Below are 20,992 nucleotides of genomic sequence, written 5' to 3'. Positions count from 1 at the left end.
TGGTAGAAGGAGTCACAGAGGGATTGTGAGGGGATAGTCTTGGGAATATCACTCTAATATTTCCTTTTGTTTTCTTTGCAGCCTGGTGTTCTGGATGGCAGTCCTTTTCCCTTCTGCCTAATCACCTGGCTGGTGCAGCACTTTGTATCTCATGGGCTGGGGTATTGTGAGGAAGGTTTTTCAGTCCCCCTGCAGGTCAGTCTTGCCCCCGACAGTCATCCAGTTTTTAAGACCAGCATCAGTTCTTCTAGATGGATACCCCCAGATCGCCCCCACTACCTGCCACCTCTGCCAGTCCCGCAAGAGCCCATCCTCTCACCCTTGCTCTTAAATCTCTAAATGCGTCCCTGGGATTACTTATTGTGAGCCACAACATCGACGTCCACTGATGCACAGGTGATACTCAACAACTTTATCTCAAAATGTCTTCCATCAAAAACATCTACTAGGCTCAAGTTCTGCCTCACCCTAGTTCAAACCTGGATGTCCATCTCATAACTCAAACTGGGTCCCACCAAAACAGAACTGCCCCATCACTACAAAAACACAGAACACACTCAGATCTAGACCTTGCTGCCCACCATGACTATAGAGGCCTTCATAGCACAGAGGTCACCATGTGCAATGTCCCATGGATTCTAGAATGACAGCCATCTCTCCTTCAGGACATTTCCAATCCACGGTTCAGCCCCTTGTCCTTTCTCACCTGGAAGGTGGAGATGTCCTGCTTTCTGGGCTCCCCAACTTCACAGTCATCACTGAGAAGTGCCTTTAACACTGCAGCCTGGCTCATAAAAGGCCTCAGCAAATGTGACCACATTACACCCACACTTGTTGAACTACGTTGAGTGCCCCTATAAGCACACAGTGCCTTCAGACCAGCTGCTGTCAGCACATCAAGACTCAGGGGAATCCAAAGGCAGTGAGGGGTGTTTCGAAATGTGAGAGATAGTTTTCCGTTTAGGAGGTACAAGAGGGCCTAGAAATATATCAATGGGGCTGGATAGGGGACGATTGGAATGTGTGCTTTGTGAATGAATGTTTCGTTGATAGTTTTCCTTAACCAGGGTTTACACTAGGAAGACAGACCTGTTCCATCCCAAGATGGAGGGGAAGCATCCAGGGGCTGATGGGTTCACCCGTGTCCAGGCAGTCATGGTAGAATCAAGGAGAACATTCCACACTGGTTTTCATGCAAAGCTTCAGAGTCAGCAGGTCTCCGTTTTCTGGGGCTCTTTGCCAGTGCATCTTTCAGCTCCCCATTTGGGAGGAATGGTGGCAAGAAGCATGAGCCCACCGAGAGACAAGCTGCAGAAAAGGCTGGTGGGAGAAGGTTCTTCTTTAAACTAGAGTCTAACCGTGAGCTCTGTTCCCGTTGCTCTGGAATTTGGAAGGCCAGTTAAGACATAGCTCTCAACCTTTTTCGATGCAAAGGCGGGTGAAATCACCCGATTTTGTGTTTGGCGGGTGAGAGGCCCATTGAAATGAATGGGCGTGCACGAGGCTTGGCGGGTGACTCACCTGTTTACAAGGCGGGTGACACCCGCCAAAAGCGGGTGAGTTGAGAGCTATGGTTAAGAAGGACAGCAGTAATTATGTAACGCTGTGATTGACCATCAGGCCGAGAAGTGACAGTAAGAGCTTAATCCAGTTTAAACAGCAGTGCCATTAAAACTGCCCATGCCTAATTGGTGTGTGCTGTGTTCAGCACTCATTTTCATGTTGGCATCACATGCACCAGCATTCAGAGACACTGCAAATATAAAATAAAGGACCCACATGCATTTTAGCATGTGCCTCGCTACGGCGCTTGCCTTGAGGAAGCTCCAGGAAGACAGCAGATCATGCAAGCAGCAGAGCACTAGTTTGTGGCAAGATACCAAGAAATGAACTCACACATCCAACTAAGACCTAACATGTGTGGTGTGTGCACCCATGGCCTAGGCTCGACTTAACTGCAGGAGGGTCGGCAGTTATGAACTTGGAAGCCACGTCAACAGAAATGTTACTAAAACCTTTTCTTTAGGTGGATAGAGAATAAAAAGGGCAATAGTATGTTCTTTAATTCTTAATTCCTCAGGGGGGAAAAAATGTTTGAAAAAAGATAAGTTTCATATCTAAGGCCAGGATTCTCTATAGGGTTCTCTAGAGCCACAGAATCCGCTGGGCATCCTCGGGCGCGGTGGGGAATTAGACTGAGGATAGATTTAGTTTAGAAATGTAGCTTTCTGCTCAAGGGTGTTGCTTGGTCTTGAAAAGATCTGGGGCTGATGTTGGGACTGTCAGGACCGGGGCTAGCTAACCTTTTGGTTGTAGCCCCTGAGCTTCTATCCGGGGCTACAACCAAAAGACCCAGGGCTGTAGTCCCCCCGCCCCCCGGCCCTCTCTAGTAGCGACACCTCTGTTTCTGCTCAAGGAGAAACTTCTGTAAAATATTTAGAGGCTCAGTAGGGCTTTCCAAGTGAAATCATCTAAATGGACTACTCATCTGCCTCGCAGGATAAGGCAGAGGGAGAGAGAGAGAGGGAAAGCGAGGGAGTCCTGGCCTACAATAGCATCATCGCTGGCAACTAACAATCCATAAGAAGCCGGGACGTAGTATGACTGAAGCTGAATACAACACAGAAGACAAAAACAATGGGAAACGCACTTTCTCCATCTGTTCCCTCAGGCTCTGGAACCTCATACCCATTAACATTAGACCCTCACACTTGCCCATGAAATTCAGGAAGCAGCCCAAGACCCTCCTCTTCAAGGAACACCTTTTTCACACCTGTAACACCCGTGATCCAATCTCCAACTGACCACACCAAGCCTCTAGAAACTGCTCCTGTTTCTTAACTGTAATGTAACACAGTCCTGTTGTAACTTTTCCTCTTACCGTGTAATCCTATTAACCTTTCATGTACCCTGCTACTTCTCGAAACTAGGTCTGCACGCAATAAATATCCTAAATACATCAATCAAATAAAGAGTTCATGTGTTTGTGGATGCATGGATATTTTGCTGCATGTATTCTGATGGGCCGAATGATGTTCCAGTTTGTTGTAGCTGTTTGTGCATTTTTGTATGCGTGTGAGGTTGTCTGTAATGTATGCGTGACGAGGGGCAGCAGCCACGGATTTTCATCTGTATCCACAATTGATGCAAGCCATGTTCCCCTACGGTACCTGGTGGGTTTGTGTAGATTGTTGTATAGTTCTGCAACATCATGTGTGCCCCATGCGCACCATTGTCAGATATCATGTTGCACTGGGCCTGCACATGCTATTTTCTAGAATGTTTTTAATATTCCCTCCCATGCACTCTGTACTGAATGTCAAAAGATTGGCGGGAAAACGTCAGTGGTACTAAAAAAGAAATTGTGTGTGTGTGCACCTTGTGCTTTTTATGGCAGAACATGAGTAATCCCAAGTTTGTGCTTAATTATTAATGCCCTTGTTATAGGGAAGAATTGAAGTTATGAGCTATGATCAAGAGGCAAGAGTATTGGTTGAGCTCCCTGGTACAGTCTGCCTGGCAATGTCCCATTTCTGACATACATTTAGATAAATAACACAATGTAGTACAATGGCAGGAAGGCAGCTAAATGGCATCACAAAATTATCCTTATTTCAGTAAACTCTAAATCGGGGAAGATACATACAACCCTAACATCACTCAGGTTTGTTAATGTTATGGATCAACTGCACTTCTGTTTCATTGAGTATGTGTGTTCCTCAAGAGGCAACAGTCAGAACCCACGCAACGTGTTGTCCGTTCTGTAACATGGTTCTACTGACACGCCCGTCATGTGACACTCGCCACGCTGCTTATCGAGCACAGAGGCGTTACCTTGGCTGGGTGTTCCGGCTGCTCGCTCTCACAGAAGCTCTTCCAGGTCAAGTCCTTGCCATCCCGGTACATCCGATCAAAGAGATCCCCAAACCAGCTGTAGTACATGGCGAGGATCTACAAGAAGCAGGAAATATCACCAAAATAGACGTTTATCAACTTTCCAAGTAACCAAAAGATGGTGTTCACTCGAGCTTCAAAGGAATTCCTGCAGGGTAGATAATACATGTTAAAACTAGGAGTCCGCCTGACCCCACTCCCTTTAATTATGCAACCAAGACATACAAATAAAGAGCAAAGGATGAGAACCATAGTCCGTCAGATCATCCACTATTCTCACTCGGATGCACACCATTTTTCTGCACTTGATTATGCCACACGTGTGCAGTTATGTATGTCCTGAGATGACTACATACAGGCTCCGTAAGGGAACGCCTGGGAACTTGTTAAAAAAAACATAAATTGCCCGGAGGGGACCGCTTATGTTCACACTTGTGTGCACACAGGTCCGCTCCAGGCAATTCCTGTCATTTCCACTGTGGAGTGCGAAGGGGAGGTGTAAAGTGGCGGCAGAAGTGTCTTTGCGCCTCCCTTATGCACTGCAAAATGAGCAAAGGTCGCCCTGCTTTTTACGCATGGCAGGCAGTGTTTACAATGGATTCCAATGGTATCCGCCTGCTTCCCGCTGCTGTAGAAAGCAGGCAGATTCCGTCATGATGGCGTATAACCAAGCGGTTCTTGGAGGGGAAAACGGAGGCTGAAACTTAACTCCCATCCCTGCACACCCCAGAAAATGCCCTTGGAGCGTGAATGAAGGTGTTAAGACATGCATAACACCCGTACGCCTATCTTTAGCACCTTCATTTGGAAAATGAGCCTCATTCTGTTGGTACATGGGGTCATCATTTTGATCTTTGCGTGCTGAATTGTTTCAGTATACTGTGGCCATGTTACCAATACAAGGAAAAACTATTTGCGATATGTTGGTAGGCAAGGTGGACACCGTAGCAGACCTGCCCGGCAGAGTCATTGGATGTTGTGTGAAAAAAATAGAAACCCCCATGCCTTTCACTGCAGCTTTCAGTGACTCTGTCTGTGATCAGTCTCCACTGTGCATGGGCACGCATGAGTATCCGTGCAAAAGACCTCAGCAGCACTACTCGCGATCCGTTGTGCTCCCTCACCCACATCAATGGATCCACCAGAATCAGGCCTATAAGTGACAGAGCCGCTTCTTCAGGATACCCTATGCGCGGCCATCTCCAACAAGGTCGAATAAAAAGTCCACATGCAGTGATAAGAGGTACCACTGTGCATGGTGCAACATGAGCAAAATGACATTCCTGCTGTCAGACATACTACCAAGGCATACTGGAGCTCTGTGATATCAACACCATGGGGAATTCCCGGTGAGTACATGGCGCATCCAAACCTGTACATTCCGAAACTGCTCTTCGGCCATCCAGTCAAACGGATTCTTGGCTTGTTGCCGGGATTCGGATGGCTTGACTCCCAGCTTCTGCAGGACCACAACACAGAGACCAGGAGAAATGGTGAACTCCTTCTCCCCAGGCAGCAAATGGCCCAAAGAATCCTCCACCTGTTACGCAGAGACAGATGAGCATTTGTGAGGAAAGGGACACGAAGTTTCAGGTCGCACTGATCTACCCTGACAAACCCAAGAAACACACCGTGGGGCTAGTGCAGAACGTTTTTCATGCATGTACTCAGGCAATGCTGCATTGCAGCCAGGCAATTCCCAATGAGTCCAAGTCATTTGCACGTGCAGTTTAGCCCTCCCACACTATCCTTTTGAGTGGTTGTGCCGGAGGTGGCCTCAGGGCACCTCAGAGCGCATCCCTTATTCAGGAAGGGATCCACATCTTGTGTGCCACTTTTTTGTTGCGCCTGCACAGCACGAACATTTGATATCTTGATTCCATTAGCACACTGCAATCATTCTACACACTAGGGATGTTTTATTCGTACACTTCTAATCTACTGCCACTCTGCTGTACATTCACTTTTCCGCCTCATGCCCATAGGTAGTTTTTCGTACATTTTGAATAATACAAAGCGGCTGCCCAAAGCTCGAGGGGTTGGGCGTAGGAGCAGCTGTCACCTCTCCCAGGATAGTTGGAAGAGGGTATACTTAGTAGACTATGGTTGGCGGATCGGAGCAAGTGAGCAGGAGCTGCCATGGAGGTTTTGCTAGAAAGGTATGGCGAAGCTGTGGCAAACTGGCATTTAACGGTCAAGCAGAGGATTTTGGAAGTGGTTCTTGCACGGACAGTGAAAGGTATGCAGTGCAGGCTGATATGGTCTCTTATCTTGAGTCTGATGGCAAGATTGGCAACAGTGCTCGTGACTTTCTGGCGTCTGTACAGTTAGCACTTGGGAAGGATGGGGTGAAGGGATTTGGTGTCGTCCAACTGAGCACAAAAGAAAGAGTCAAGTGGGACTCAATGCTGGGGCAGCTCAATGCTGGCAAGGGTCTTCCTCAAGAGTCTGAATTGTTAGAAGTCTCCATTGGAAACAGTGTTTACCTGCATAGACATGGTAAGGTTGTGATGTGATCCAGATGCAATCTAATGTTCTCACCCGAGTGGTGAAGGTGAGAAAAGCAGTAAGATATTTGGGAGGGGAAGCAGGGGCAAAGTGGGCAGTAGAATGAAACTGGGCCTAGGATCATGGATTCTGTTATAGAGAAATGATATATGAAGCCACTCCGATCAATCCAGCTCTCAATGATGTGAAGGCACATGGCCTGTGGGAGGCATTGGCGGAGATCTAAGCACTGCTTAAGTAGCAGTGAATAACCAATCCAGATCTGAGGAGCACGATTATGGGGAGCCTAAATATATTTAAAGATGGGTGCCAGGAGAGCCATCTGGGACCCCTCAAGTGACAGTGGCGGGGCAGAGAGAGGAAAGGGAGGAGCCTGTTGCTCAGGAAGGAGGGACACCAATTGATGGTGGTGTCTGAGGCCTTGTTTGTGTCAAGAGCGACAGCGTAAAGTGTCTCTGATTGATCAAGGGAGGTGTAAGAGGATTCAATTCAACACTACAGCTAAATCAATGCCTAGCCTGGGATACTGAATGGAAACCCTTATTGATGTATCTTTATGTCCAGTTCATGAGTTCTGGATGACTACCCCTTTATAACACCCCTCTCTTAGAATCCCCCTGACCCCACTGAGCCAAGAAGTAGTTCTGTTTTGCAAGTTTAAAAGGTTTATTTGAGAAATAAAACAAAATATAGATACCACGCTTTTATAAAAATTAATAATCGATATCGCCCTTATAAATATAATGTTAATCAACAATGGGTAATCTGACACTAGCACACTTCTGCAAAAGATAAGATAATCACTTTTTCTCTGGCAATTCACCCCCCTCCCCTATGTAATGTAAGAAATGGAAGGAGATGGAAGTAACACACACAGTTCTCAGGAATGCAATCAAATACAATACGAAATTCAATTCCCACCCCAGCAAGCTTAGAGAAAACCGGTATGAGTTTTAAAACACAGGCCCAAGTGCTTTGAATGTGGTGGCAATGAAGTGAGAAATATGCTGAAAATGCTTTTAATTCCCTTTAGGAGGTTCAGGGTGAGTGAGAGATACTTGGGATGAGCTCAGGCTCACTTTAGCAATGATTCAGGGATGGTTATTAAGAGGCAAACACATTTTTAGCAGATGAAAGCTGCTATCTTTTTACAGGTAAAGAAATCAGGCCAAATCGCAAATCGCGGCAAAATTCGCGAGTGCGTGAATCGTGATTACGGCAAAAGTATAAGGAGTAGCAAGTCGGTTCTAGGTTCCAGAGATACGGACGATTAAATAAAGGTAGTTTTTCGGATTTAAAGTAAACTCAAAATGACAGGTGACAGCTTGCAGCTTCAGAATTGACAGGTGACAGTTGTGCAGCTTTACAAATGACAGATGACACGATTTCTAGGAGGCAGTTCTACTTAGGTTAAAATAGTTTGGATTAGATTATTTTAACTAAGAGATTGGTTCTGCACAGTTCTGCTAGGTACTCACAATATAAATTTGAAATAGGCCTCGCCACGGATCTGGTCAGGTTTTGGACTGGACTCCGGTTCTGGTCTCGGCACTTCACAGTGATCTGGGTAAGCGCTCTGGTTCTGCTCACAGCGGTCTGGGTCACTCTGGATCTCTGGTCTGGTCTCTGGCAATTGTTCTTGGCAAAAGAATTCAAACAGCTCGCCCGGCTGTGGAATAGTTCGCAAATGATTTTAAGGTTGCTGAGGCCTGCTGGGAAGAGTTCTCAGTTTGTGGGTTTAGGCCCTTGCTTTAAGTTCTGAAGTAAAGTTCTGGTCTTTGGAGATTGATGGATTTGAAGTCTGGATCTCTGGATGTGAAGTCGTCGGTCAGCATGCTCCGCAGCAAATGGAATTGAATGTCTCTCCCTCTCCCAGAAGTCTCTTTTTATGTGTTTTGAAAATGGGTGTGTGCCTGGTCATAACTAAACCTGCCCCTCGCTACTTGTCATTGGCCCAATTCTCCCCTCTCCCATGATTGGGGGAAGGAAATGGATTGTCAGCATGATGAAGTCTTTTTATGGGTCAGAGGATCCTCCTCTGGTCAGTTTGCCCACAAATCTATATTTGATTCAAATACATCCTTCCCAGATATACAATTTGTTGAAATTACATGTGCACATTATATATTCCTTATGGTCCATGCTTGTCCGCCTCTGATCTTCCTGGGGGCTTGCATTCAAAAATGACAACATTTTGCGCTTTTTAACTGGTTTTGCAATATCGGACATTTACCCAAAATTACACACATATGCGCAAGGAGTATGGACATTAATTGATGAAGTGTCAGAATTTTAACATGCAGACATTTGGAGTGAGACCCTATTTTCCGCCAGCAACCCCCCTGAATACACCACAGGGTCCTAACGCCTCTCAAAATGTTCACAGAAAAATCACAAAAACAATGATATTACTTATATAATTCTGACAAGTCCGCACTATGAGTTATCTATCTTTTTAAAATTATGCTCTGGTCAAAAAGGGGTGTGGCTTCCCACATCACAGGGTGGAATAACTGGTTTATCCACTTCCCCCAAGCTCAGCTGCTAGCAGAGGCACTGCCCCTCCCAGTTTCCCCTAAGAGGAAACCACTTTACGGCCCCCAATATAACATTTGCCTGAGTCCAGAACAGGCCTTTGTTCAACTCCCTGTAGTCCCCAGCTGCCACTCCCCTTTCAATCAACAGGGCCATGTGACCTCAGGATGCAGCCAGGCCTGGCAGGGAACACAGCTGTTGATCCAGGTTCAACTCCTGTCGGGGGTAGTTGTCAGGCAGAATCCAGTTTCATTAAGCCAGGTTTCAGCTAAATGTCACTTTTTGTTCTCAGTTTTCTACATTCAAATCAAACTGACAATTTTTACCTATACATTAAACAATTACTTCCTTCAAGTCATTTCAGAATATAGTTTTACATTGTATCCACCTCTTAGCAAGTCTTTCCTTGGTCTGGTTTTGTTTCATTTGTTCAGTTTTACACAAAAGTCTGTTGGTTTTAAAACGCCGGCTTTCTGATAGTGGTGAGTACTGGTAATGCAACCATTTTTGGGATTAAGAAAATTAATTCCCCACAGTTCTGGGTTGCTTTTGGCAATCAGCATTGCCATTCCCAATGGTTTCAGGCTACTGTGTGTGTAGTCCAATGGTGGTTAGGCAGTGCCACCCTGTGCTCACAACATAGGCAAAAATGGGTGGCAGCCTATTCTTCATGTTTTCCCTGTGCACTCTCTGGGGAGTTCTGGCCATCATGATGTTTTCCATGCCAGTACTGCACAGTTTTATTGTAGGGCTTGGATGCATGGGTAAAAACATCCCACAAGCCCCCCCTCTTGCGATGGCCATTCTGTTCTTTCGCTGATGGAACTCGCAAGATCTGGGATGTTCGCCTCCTCTTCTTCCAATTCCATGGATGGCACAGTTCAGCATCTCACAAAGGTGAGGACAAGAATCCGATTTCTTTGGCCATTTGAACATTTCCATCCAAAGCAAAAAGGAGGCCAGTCTCATTGCCATGCCTGGAGCTGTAACCAGACAGATATTAATTATGTAGGTTTTGTTTGTTGAGAAGGTGTTGGAGTTGAAGGATCACATTTGGATCACTAGGGGAAGCGAACAATAGGTCTGCAGTTGCAGAGGACTTGAATGAAATCATGTTATATGTGGCTTGTTAAAAGCAGTAGACACATACCTGAGGTCAAGGAGGATTCCTTTTAGATCTGTCAGAGGAAGAGGAGAAAAGTGCACTACTTACTAAGGATGGCAACATTGCATCCCTCAACACATGAGAGGGACTTTGTTGCTTGGTGAGATCGGTGCTGAAATTTAACTGAGTCAGACAGCTGCTGGGGATGTGGTCACTTTCGTGGCACTATGGAACATATGCTATGGGAGTGTCACAAGGTGAGGAATTTCTGGTCGGATGTGACAAGTATGATGAACAAGGTTGTCAATGCAGATTTGGAATTTAACTTTCAGACTCTAATACTGGGGGAATCCACCATGCTGGACGACTTAGGGAAACATCAGATTACATGGATTTTACGTGGGGCCATGGTGGCGAAAAAACTGATCCTGAGAAATTGGAAATCAGATGTTCACCTGACGTTGAACGTGTGGATGGAGGAGATGTATCGCACAAGCAATATTGAAAATGTGATATATTCTGTGAAAGGTGAAGGACGTATTTTTGATAAAATATGGAAGGCCTTTTTGGATAAGGGCTAGTCAGTCCTTGGAGCTTCCTGTGTCGAGTTAACCTGTATTCAGATAAGTAGATATGCATGTTTCAATTTACTCATTATATTGTTCATGTCTTTTACTTCTTGGTTTGTTGCTATGCCAGAGTTTTCTGGAAGGTTGTTTTCAGGTCAATGTTTTCAATTGCTATTACTTTTTGACTTTTGCATCACACCATTTCTGCCCCCCCCTTTATTTTTTATTTTTTTTATTTTTTATTTTATTTATTTTTTTTTGTTTTCCCTTCCAATATATTTTTCATTATTATTGTATGGATAATTGTCTATTATATCTCTGTTACATTGATTTCTTCTGTTAATATTTAATAAATTAGTTTAAAATAAAAAAAGGAAACCCAGAGATTGGTGCTGATGATGGTAAAATGGAACTGGTCGTATAAGGAGTGAAAGTTAGGGAAGGTTAAACTCTCTCAAACCATGGCACCTTTGTGTTGTAAACCTTCAGATCAAAGCCTTTTTAAACCCACCTCAAATGTTGCTGGTGTTTGCTACACATACCACAAAGCTGCCACACTACACTGCTCTGATGATCTCCAATAAGGGTGAACGCGGGCTGCAGTGTTCTGCAGACTTGAGAGCTGTTTGTCTTGGGTTGAATGAGCCATCTATAAAATAGCACTGCCTTTTAAGACAAAGACAATATTCTTGACTGGACGGTTTGCATTGGGGGTAATGCTCATACCCACACTTTGCTCATGTGGAACTGAACTAGAGCTGCATTTCCAGTGATGACTACGCGGTGGCGCTGCGGCATGTGTGACCTGGCTCAAATGGCTTATTCTACTCTCAAGATTTATAGTAAAGGACTTCTTTGAAACACGATGACTCCTCAAAATCTTTTCTTAGCCTCTTTTCTATGAAACACACACATTTTTGGCTGAGTATTTCCCATACATCTCTCAAGGGGCAATTTTTCTACATCAATAGCATATTGGCAATGCGGTGCTAGTTACATAGTAAGCCCTAGCCCACTGCATTTCCCCATTCACATTAAGGTTTCCCAGGCCTACACAGCTCTCTGTTGTGAACAAAGCTATCTTCCTATGGCATTATTGTGCACCTATAGGAGGATGCCCAAGTGGAATACTTGGCTTTTACTCTGTATATTTCTAGTGTATTTGTAGATGTTTGTGAATTGCATTTAAGAAACCTTCCTAAATACTAGCAAAGGTGTGCAAAGATTAGGAGCTTCAAAAAGTGAAGTAAGCTATTTGAACCATTCAATGTGGCCTTAACATCCGAACACATTCCTAAATTACTCGATAATGTATCACCAAGGGCCAAGGATTGAACTTATCTGACAGCCTGTGGTAGTCTGAGTGCTCTTGCCCCTGGGATACAGTCAGAGTAACTTTTCTTCCTGAGGCTCTGGATGCCTGAGGGATGGCAGGATAGCCTGAAGTACTGAAATGCTGTTTATGTTCCAGAAGCATCGAAATCATCAGGGTGATAACACCACTGCTGATGCCAGAGCTACATATATATTCGAAGAAAGCAGAAGACTCAAGTTAAGAACTTAAGACATAGGCACAAGGGAACCCCCACTCACACTCACCCCACCAATGACACTCTCATATTGGCAAGAAGACTCCGAAACAGCGGCTGCAGGAGGATGCAGGAAGAGTAAGGTCAGGTCACTTCAATGGGGGGCATGGGGGCAACGTTACTTCCACACCCTACCCACCAGGAACACCCTACAGGCTTTAATACCCAGCTGTTCTAAACCTTCGACTGCATATATCACAACTCCTCCGCCATTGCCACTCCCTGCACATAACCAGAGTGCTTCCTAGAAGCTATTAGTTGTGCCTGTTATTTAGCCATTGTATACAACGCTGAGGCCTTTGTCCGTGCCTATCGGAAAGACAATATGTAAGTATTATATATATTAAAATAAGCACTTAAGTTACCTCAAAGGCGATCAGTAACGCATATACGAGTCTATCTTTCTCCAGCAGTGACTTGGTGACGTATGAGAATATGTTGTGCGTTAAGCAGGAGATCACTCCCTTGACAGAAGACCTGCGGTGAAAGAAATCAAAAACACGCGTTATCAAATAAACTCAGTATGGAATCAAAATAAGGGTGTGCTGGTCTTGCACACGTGTTATCAAAGGAACCCCGCATGCAGTCAGATACACGGGGTATACTTATGGGCGTTATCAAAGAAGGCGCTATTATTATTATTACTGTTAATGGTGCATTTATTAAGCACGGGAAGCAATGGCGTGTTTTACAAATCCTAGGGGGAGGTACATGGAAGGGGAAGCAGATTCCAAGGGATCAACACAGAGGAGTGGGGAACTAGCAGGGGGAGTAGGCATTTGGCAGCAAGGGATCTAGAAGCAACCAGGGGAGGGAAAAGAGGAAGCGGGCAGATTGCCCAGTCTCAGGCTAGGTGGCGAGGGGAATCAGAGAAGGAAGTGGTGGACTTGCACATCATGATATGAAGACACTGACCTCTCAGAATGTGCCACCGACATGTCATAAAGTTCCAGCAGTTGAGTGAAGCTCGTCTGGTACATCCAATTAAATTGCCGAAACGCCTGGGCCGTATCAAACATTACAGTGCCTCTGACAGCGATTTCCCGGAATCCTTCACGAGCATGTAAAATAGTCTTCTGCGAGGCTACCATCTTCAATTTCCTACAAAACAAGACCGCACGTATGATGTAATGATAGCACACCAGTGTTGCAATGGTAGAGGTAGTGATGGGGAGGCCACTGATTTGAGGTACTTTGTGCCCCATATTTTGTATATAGAGTGTCTGTGTGTTTACCTGTAAGATCTGTTGTTAAAAAAAGGGTTGTAAGTAAAAAGTGCCTCGAAATCGAAGGTCTTGCTGTTGACAGGAAAAAGGCCTGACATTTGAGGAGCTGATGGTGACACACATGTCTTGCGATGCTGAACATTGACCAAGGGGACCCAGGCTTGCCATATCCTCTCCCATTTCACAAATGGAAGCAAGCTGCACCTCTACGTTGAGACCTAACCATGTTTGAGGTCGCTTGTGTTTCAATGAAGAAAGGGCTTCTTAATGAAAAGGCTCTCTCCAGTGGCACAAGCATGACTCCTTTGCATATGGCTGATTTGGTTCTGCAATGGCGCGGGTGGATTAAAATACAGTGGGTATGGAAAGATGCCCAGGGCAATGCCAGTGTTTATGATTAATGCAAAACTTCAAACATTTCCAAGACTCACTTTTTGGCTTGTGTTTGTCTACTTGAGGTAGAGAGGGTATTCTAAAATGAGTGCCTTGCTCACAGGGCCCCATAAGGAGCCAAGCTGCATCTCATTGAAGAGGGTCAGCAAGGAAGACACATTTCTAGGGGGTTCATTGTGTTCCTGTGCAGGGGGGACATGGCTTAGCAGTTCAGACTGGACTGTTCTCACTAGTGGGTGGACAAAGACTGATTTGCAAATGGGATAAATAGCAGTGGTACGCAAGGTTCTCTAGAGCAATGGCAGTGGTTAAGAATAATTCTAAACTGTCCAATCATCAATTAATAATTCTAGTTCAGTGGTTTGCAACCTGCGGCTCTCCAGATGTTTTGAACTATGACTCCCATGATCCTTATCATTGACTATGCTTGGTAGGACAGATGGTAGTTGTAGTCTAAAACATCTGGAGAGTTAAAGACTGCAGACTTCTGTTTGTCTCTTGCTGCAACCATCCTTACTTGCCCAACCACTTCTCAGCTACTAACAATATGGCTGCCAGTAATACTCTCCCATGAGACATGATGACCCGATGATGGGACAGGAGTGAAATCCAGTGCTGCATATGCTTGGACAATACACAACAAGGCTAACTCTGTAAACTGTGGGCCTCTTTCTTAGCTGCTCAGGAGCAGGCCACCTTTGGCAAATTCTCTTTTCAGTGGGGGCAGGTGCTACAGATGCATACATACAAAATCAGTACCATTCAACACAGATCACTGCCACTGCAGAAGTGCACCCTAACCCAATGTGCAGAACTACAATCAGGTAGGTAGGATCAACTGTGGCAGGGGATTGCACAACTCACTGCTCTGGCTGGCCCTGACTCCCCACTAGACAGGACCTTTTTCCAATGTCCCTCCCCAGTGGGGATACAGATGCTAAATTCAGGCAGACCACATATTGCCCTTTCAGATGTGACCGGGTGTGCTGTTCTTCATAGCGGGCTAAATGTTAATCCCAGCCATGCACACCCACTCCAGTCCAGAGGCCTTGGACGCTATAGACATCGCACCTCTAAAACCTTATACTCAAGAACGCACCATGCCGCGAGCAGGTCTCGAGAAGCCATGGTCCCAGTGGGACTTAGGCTGGAGGGCAGGGGTCAGGGATTTCACTCTGTGCTCAATAACATACTCTATCAAGAGGCAGGACTTCAGAAGTCTTGGTTACAGAGGAACCAAGAAAGGCTGGAGACCAGTGATCAGGGATTTCACTCTATGCTCAATGACACACTCTGCCACTAGGCGGACTCCAGGAATCAGGATGCCAGAGGAGCGAGAAAGGCTGGAGACCAAGGAGCAGGGATTTGGCTGTCCAAATGTACAAAACATTGCACTCGGCTCTGCTTCCAGACGTCACAGTTATTATCACTGAGACCTTCAGTACCCATATTTGAGCCTGAAGTTCCAAGTTTGACAGGATTACCTGTTAGTGGGGCTTCAGACGCTCCATAGAAAGCTTCCATAATACTGTGCAGCTCTAGGACACACTCAATATTTTCATGTAAGCACTGATAAAAGCTTTGGTAAGAGAAATTAGTAACATGACATTTGTTAGCACTTTATTTAATGTATTCTGTGTAGAGTTTCATGTCTTTCCAAAAAGGGATTTTAAGTTGGGTTCTGTATAAGGGAACTGGTAACCACACTCAGCCTATGGATTTGTAAAATAAGGAAAGGAACAGAACTGTTTGTTCCAAGGTAAAGCGCTGTTACTTAGAAAGAAATGCTGAGTGGTGGTGTACACATTATAATATTAACAATCTATTTTTTATTCACAGTTGTGCAACAAAAAATGTCAAGATTATGCCAACTTTGCCAACGTGTGTTTCGACCCTTCCTAGCTCTTTATCAAGGCAAGACTGAGTAGATAAATAATCAATATACATAAACAATGAAAACAATAGAAACAAAATATACCATATATATTTTTAACATCCTACCCCTATTTAACTTTTAAATCTACTTAACATACCCATAATACGTATTGCAAAGGCTACACTTCCCCCTACTTAGCAATTACCCTACATAACAGTAAATACATATATACATAACTTCACGTACATATATACATTAACATACAACATATATACTACATATAAACATTATGGCAAAATAGGGGGGGCTGCTGCAGTCAGTGACCCCCTCACAATACCTTAAGGTCTGTCTCTGGTGGTGGAAGCTGATGGACGAGCTGGCTGTTGCTGGGCTGCACTGCTGGGCTGGTTCTGGCAGAGCATGGTGGCAATGATGGATGGGGCTTGACCCCACTATTCATTCTTCTGGATGACCTTTCCACCACGTAAGGCGACCCACGATCACCACTATCATGCGCTCTTTCATTTTCTGGGCAGCCCCCTGTGTAAGTGGGGTTCCGCCCGTTGTCACTGCACGCCCGTGGCCTTGTTAAATCTCTTGGGTGGGCCCTGTTGGCTGGGGGGCTCACCCATGATCACCATCGCACCGCCGCAGCATTTTCAAATTTTCAGGGTGACCCCGTTAATATGGGCGCTGCCTCATGTCACTTCATGGGCCTCGCCACCATTTAATCTTCAGGCAGTGTCCCTGTTGCCAAGGGGATCCCGCCACGCTCACCACTGCGCAAGCTCGGCTACGTTGGGTTCAAGTGGTGTCCCCATGACAAAGGCAATGCAGCCACTTTCACCGCTGAGCAACCACGGCCGTATTGGGCTTTTGGCTCACACCCTCAGAAATGCATCACCTTCACCTGGGCTACTTCGCTGGTCTCAATGGAGCACCCTGAGACTTCCTCATCCTCCTCCTCTCCACCTGGTACTTGCTAAACAACCAGATTAATGACATCCGCAACACGCCCCCTTAATTATTTAAGAAAAATATAGAGGCTTATCCTCAAAACATATAGATCTCTAAATGAAAGCACTAATCGGATTTCAGTGCATATATTTTTTTATTGGATTGCCAACACGTGTTTTGACCTCTATTCCTAAGATCTTCTTCAGGGCTTATGGTACAAACAGTTGGTCAGGTTTCACTGTCAACTTGAACATATGTGTGATTCAACATGCTCCACTAGATGCTCGTGGGGTTGATCATTATCCTTATTGGCTTGATCGCAACACTTGTAACACATCTACTGTTTACATGTGCATTCCGGATTCAATGCCAAATCAAAATAGTTCCTTCTTAGTTGAATACAGTGTAGAATCACCATTTCTGGTCTCAACAATTCTTGTACTTTATGTTCTACTTCTTTGTTGCAGTCCCAACCCCCTTCTTAGGGTTCCAAACAAGAAGCGTTCTTCACCGCTCCACCTTCCTGGATGGAGCTGGTTTATGCAGCTCAGGAGGACTTTTATGAAGGGTCTGCATCGCTGGCCACGAGGCAGGCTGTCAAGGCGTCCTGGCCTGGGCCACCCCCCACACGCTGCTTGGGCTGGGCTGGCCATGTTTTTGCCGAGGCAGCACTTTGAATGCTTCCTGGGCCCTGTAGACTGCTCTGCCTGTCTGGTCTGGCCCCTGTGTGGGCCGACAACTGCCACGTGCCTGGGCTTTAGCAGCTCAGCCCCCTGGATCCCTCTCAGGGGGATCCTCATGCGCCGCTCAGTGCCATTGGATGAACCCAGTCCCTGGGGGGCGGGCGCTTGAGGCAGTGGATCCCCCAGGTATGTCTTTATCTTGTTTTCTCTAGGTAGCCCCTGATTCCCAGCCGTGGTCCGTCAAAGGGTGTGCCCTTCCCTTTTCCAGAGCAGGAACAGTTCCCATGGATACTACCACTCCCCCACTGCAACCTGCTGGATAGGCAGGGGTGCGGCACCTGCTAAATAAAATTGCTGTTAACAGGAGATGGGCTACACCATGAGTTCTCAGATCACTATTGGACACAGACACCAGAATACATTTTTACTCCTCTTTAATAAACCCTTTGATCTTAAAACTGTTATCCTAGGATTCCCCTGGTATGAGCTCCATCTAAACAGAGACCTGCTACGTCAGCTCACCCTTCCTTGGAGGGGTCTCATAGACCCTTACGATGAGCCTGCTGCAACCGAACACCTTCCTAACCTCAGGTACCACCCACATGAAGTGTGAAGGCAGAGAATGGTCTCTGTGGGTGGTCCCATCTGGCAAGGCAGCCTCAGGCAGGCCTTCAAACCAACCCGCTACCTCACACCAGAATACCTCCCCTCTAGCCCCTTTTAAAATACTAGCCATCAATATAACTTCCTATTCCTACTCAACAGTGTTGGCCTACTTAACATTCCCCTTAATAATTTCCCCAACTCCCCCTACTTAACATTTACTCTACTTAACCATAAATAACTATACACATAACATACACATATATATATATATATATATACATACTGCATAAACACAAAACACACCCTGTCACAGTGGGGTGACTACTGTCTTGGGGCGCTGGATGTTAGCAGGATGCTGGTTAATGGTAGTGCTCATTGAAAGCTGATGACCATGCTTGCTGGGGTCTGGTGTTTGTCCCATCTCCTCCTTTGTGGACATAAAATGGGGGCACTGGCCCCTTCTTCTGCAGGGGCCCCTTCCACCAGTTTGGGCTCTCACACTCAGTGCATAGCCCGTGCACCACGAATTGTCAGGGCGGACTCCTGCACACACCGGCGACCGCCCACTCTCACCGCTACACCTGCAGTATTCATAACATCCAGGGTGGTCTCCGTTGGCTGGGGGCCCAACTGACATCACCGCGAAAACCTGGGCATCATTTTGAATTCAGGTGGCATTCCCGTTGCTATGGGGACCCTGCCACGCTCATCAACAGGTGCCACAGTCTCCTCCTGGCGCGCCCCCTCAGCAATGTGTCTTTGAACACAGGGGGCAGGCGGCGTCTTCACCCAGGGTGTTCAATGAAGCAGCCTGGTACTTCACTGCCGCATCTTCACCCAGGTTGGCTGCCGAGGCCTACACCGGACTCATTTCTTCACTGCCCCACTCCCTCCTTCAGCTCGGGGGCTTCACCTTGCATATGCCGCCCAGGAGGACTTTAACCATGACAGGCCGCCTCGCTGGCCACGAGGGGGGCCTTTCGGGCATGGCCGGGCAGCCCGGTCTGGGCTGCCCCCCACACGCTGGCCGGCCTGGTCTTAATGGGCCCATGCAGCTACTGCTATGCTGCTGGGCCCTCAAATGCTTTGGGCCCGTCCGGTCTGGCCCCGAGGCTGGCCGAACCCCCCCTGGCATAGTAGTTTAGCCCCCTTGGAAACAGTCCTTAAAGGATGAAGACCCCAGGAGGCCGCTCAAGGCAGTGACCGCCTCCCAACCCCCAAGTAATTGTCTCTCTCCCTCTGCTTCAACTGTCCTTTTCAACTGTCCCCTTTTTTCTAATACTTCTGGATTATTTTCCTCTCCCCTGCCCAGCCCATTCTTGGGAAGGGGAGTTATTTCCTATGGTTCTATGCATTACCTATAACATTACACCTATCCTCATGGTGGGCTGGATGGATTGTTCCAAAAATACACCCACAGACCATATAAACAAAACACACACCACACTACTTAAATAAAACTGGTGCCTGTGTCTTTCTCTTCTGTGTGTGTTCTCTGGGGCCACGTTATACATCTCCTCTCTGCTTCCTATAGGCTTTCTGCTCTTTGCCTGTCCCCTTTGTTCATGTCACTTTTTAACAATTCTCACGGGATTCTTTTCTTCCCTGTCCAACCCATTCTTGGGCAGGGGAGTTTTGTTCTGTTGTTCTTCCACTTTCCTTTTCTTTTTAAACATTGCATTCAGCCCCATGTTGGGCTGGAAGGACCCTTCCAAAAAACACATACACACAAAGAAATAAAACACACACACTTTATTTACCCTGGTGTCTGTTTCTTTACTTAAAGGTGTTCCCTAAGGGAGCAAGAACATAGCCCCTACTAGCGGGGCCCTGTGGGGCCACGAGCTATATAAAGAAATTATAAGTTACTCACCATAGTGACTAACGGACTCTTAGTCCATAGTCCCCTTTCCTCCATACTGTATGGGCGTTCCTTCCAAGGGACGGGAGACAGAAACTTTTTTACCAGAAAAAACCTTCTTCCCCTTTAAATTTAGAGGCGCATGGGGGTGCGTCCCAGGGTCATGCTCTGGCCTGACTCCGCCCTCCGGTGCCACACCTCAGTCCCCATTGACGCATCGACAATAGCTTTAACATTGCCTAATGACACAAGTATAATTAGGGGGGAGGTTGGTGGGACATATGGAGGAAAGGGGACTATGGACTAAGAGTATGTTAGTCACTATGTTGAGTAATTTATAATTACTCTTACGTCCTGTCCCCTTTCCTCCATACTGTATGGGCGATTACAATTTATTGTAGCCTCAGGGTGGAGAGGAGACCCTCCTTAAGCAAATAGGTTCCTGAGAACTGCCTGTCCGAAGGCCGCATAAGATTTAGAGCCGGCATCTAAACAGTAATGCTTGCAGAAAGCCGAGGGAGAGGCCCAAGTGGCCGCCCTGCTTATGACTTGCCAAGTGACATGGCGCTGGAATGCGATGGCTGTTGCCTTGGCCCTGACTGCGTGGGCATGCATGTTGGCCGGATGCGGCTTGTGCTGGCCCTTGTACGCTTCTTTGATGGCAGAGACCATCCAGCAGGATATGGAAGCCTTAGAGGCCTGATAGCCTGGTCTTGAGCCTCCGAAAGTGACAAACAGGGCGTCCGATTTGCGGAAGCCCTTGGCCCTGTCCAAGTAGAATTTCAGGGCACGCCTGACATCCAGGCAGTGCAGCACTCTCTGTGCTTTGTCCTTGGGAGCCGGAAAAAACGTAGGAAGGACCATTTCCTCGTTCAAGTGGAATGCAGACGGAACCTTAGGCAGAAATGCCGGGTGCGTCTGCATGACTACCTTGTCCTTGTGAAAGGTGGTATATGGCTCAGAGGCGTCGAGCAGCTGGATCTCTCTGACTCTACGAGCCGAGGTAAGGCCGACTAGTAAGGCCGTCTTGATGGTGACCATCCTGATGTCCACGGACGCAATTGGCTGAAATGGTTTGTGCACCAGTGCGCCCAAGACTATTTTAAGGTCCCACACAAGGTGCGGTCTCTTGACGGGAGGGTAGAGCCTAGTGAGACCCATCAGATGTTTCTTGACGATAGGGTTGGAAG

At 46.5% G+C, this 20,992-nt stretch overlaps 1 protein-coding gene across 1 annotated transcript in view; it reads right to left on the bottom strand.

Moving 5' to 3' along the window:
• Positions 1 to 20,992, bottom strand: part of LOC138452855 (uncharacterized) — a 1,928,742-nt gene that overhangs the window by 229,729 nt on the left and 1,678,021 nt on the right. Inside the window, exons 91-94 of the mRNA XM_069605205.1 lie at positions 13,116 to 13,301; positions 12,566 to 12,677; positions 5,267 to 5,434; positions 3,835 to 3,951 (exon numbers count right to left, since the gene is read on the bottom strand). Of these exons, the coding sequence (XP_069461306.1) occupies positions 3,835 to 3,951; positions 5,267 to 5,434; positions 12,566 to 12,677; positions 13,116 to 13,301 (583 nt within the window). The remainder of the gene's footprint in view (positions 1 to 3,834; positions 3,952 to 5,266; positions 5,435 to 12,565; positions 12,678 to 13,115; positions 13,302 to 20,992) is intronic.

This window comes from Ambystoma mexicanum, chromosome 4p (assembly GCF_040938575.1).
Source record: "Ambystoma mexicanum isolate Mex_15411 chromosome 4p, UKY_AmexF1_1, whole genome shotgun sequence".
In the NCBI taxonomy this organism is placed as follows: domain Eukaryota; kingdom Metazoa; phylum Chordata; class Amphibia; order Caudata; family Ambystomatidae; genus Ambystoma; species Ambystoma mexicanum.
The sequence above is the reverse complement of the archived record's forward strand: the minus strand, read 5'-3'. Positions and strand labels throughout refer to the sequence as shown.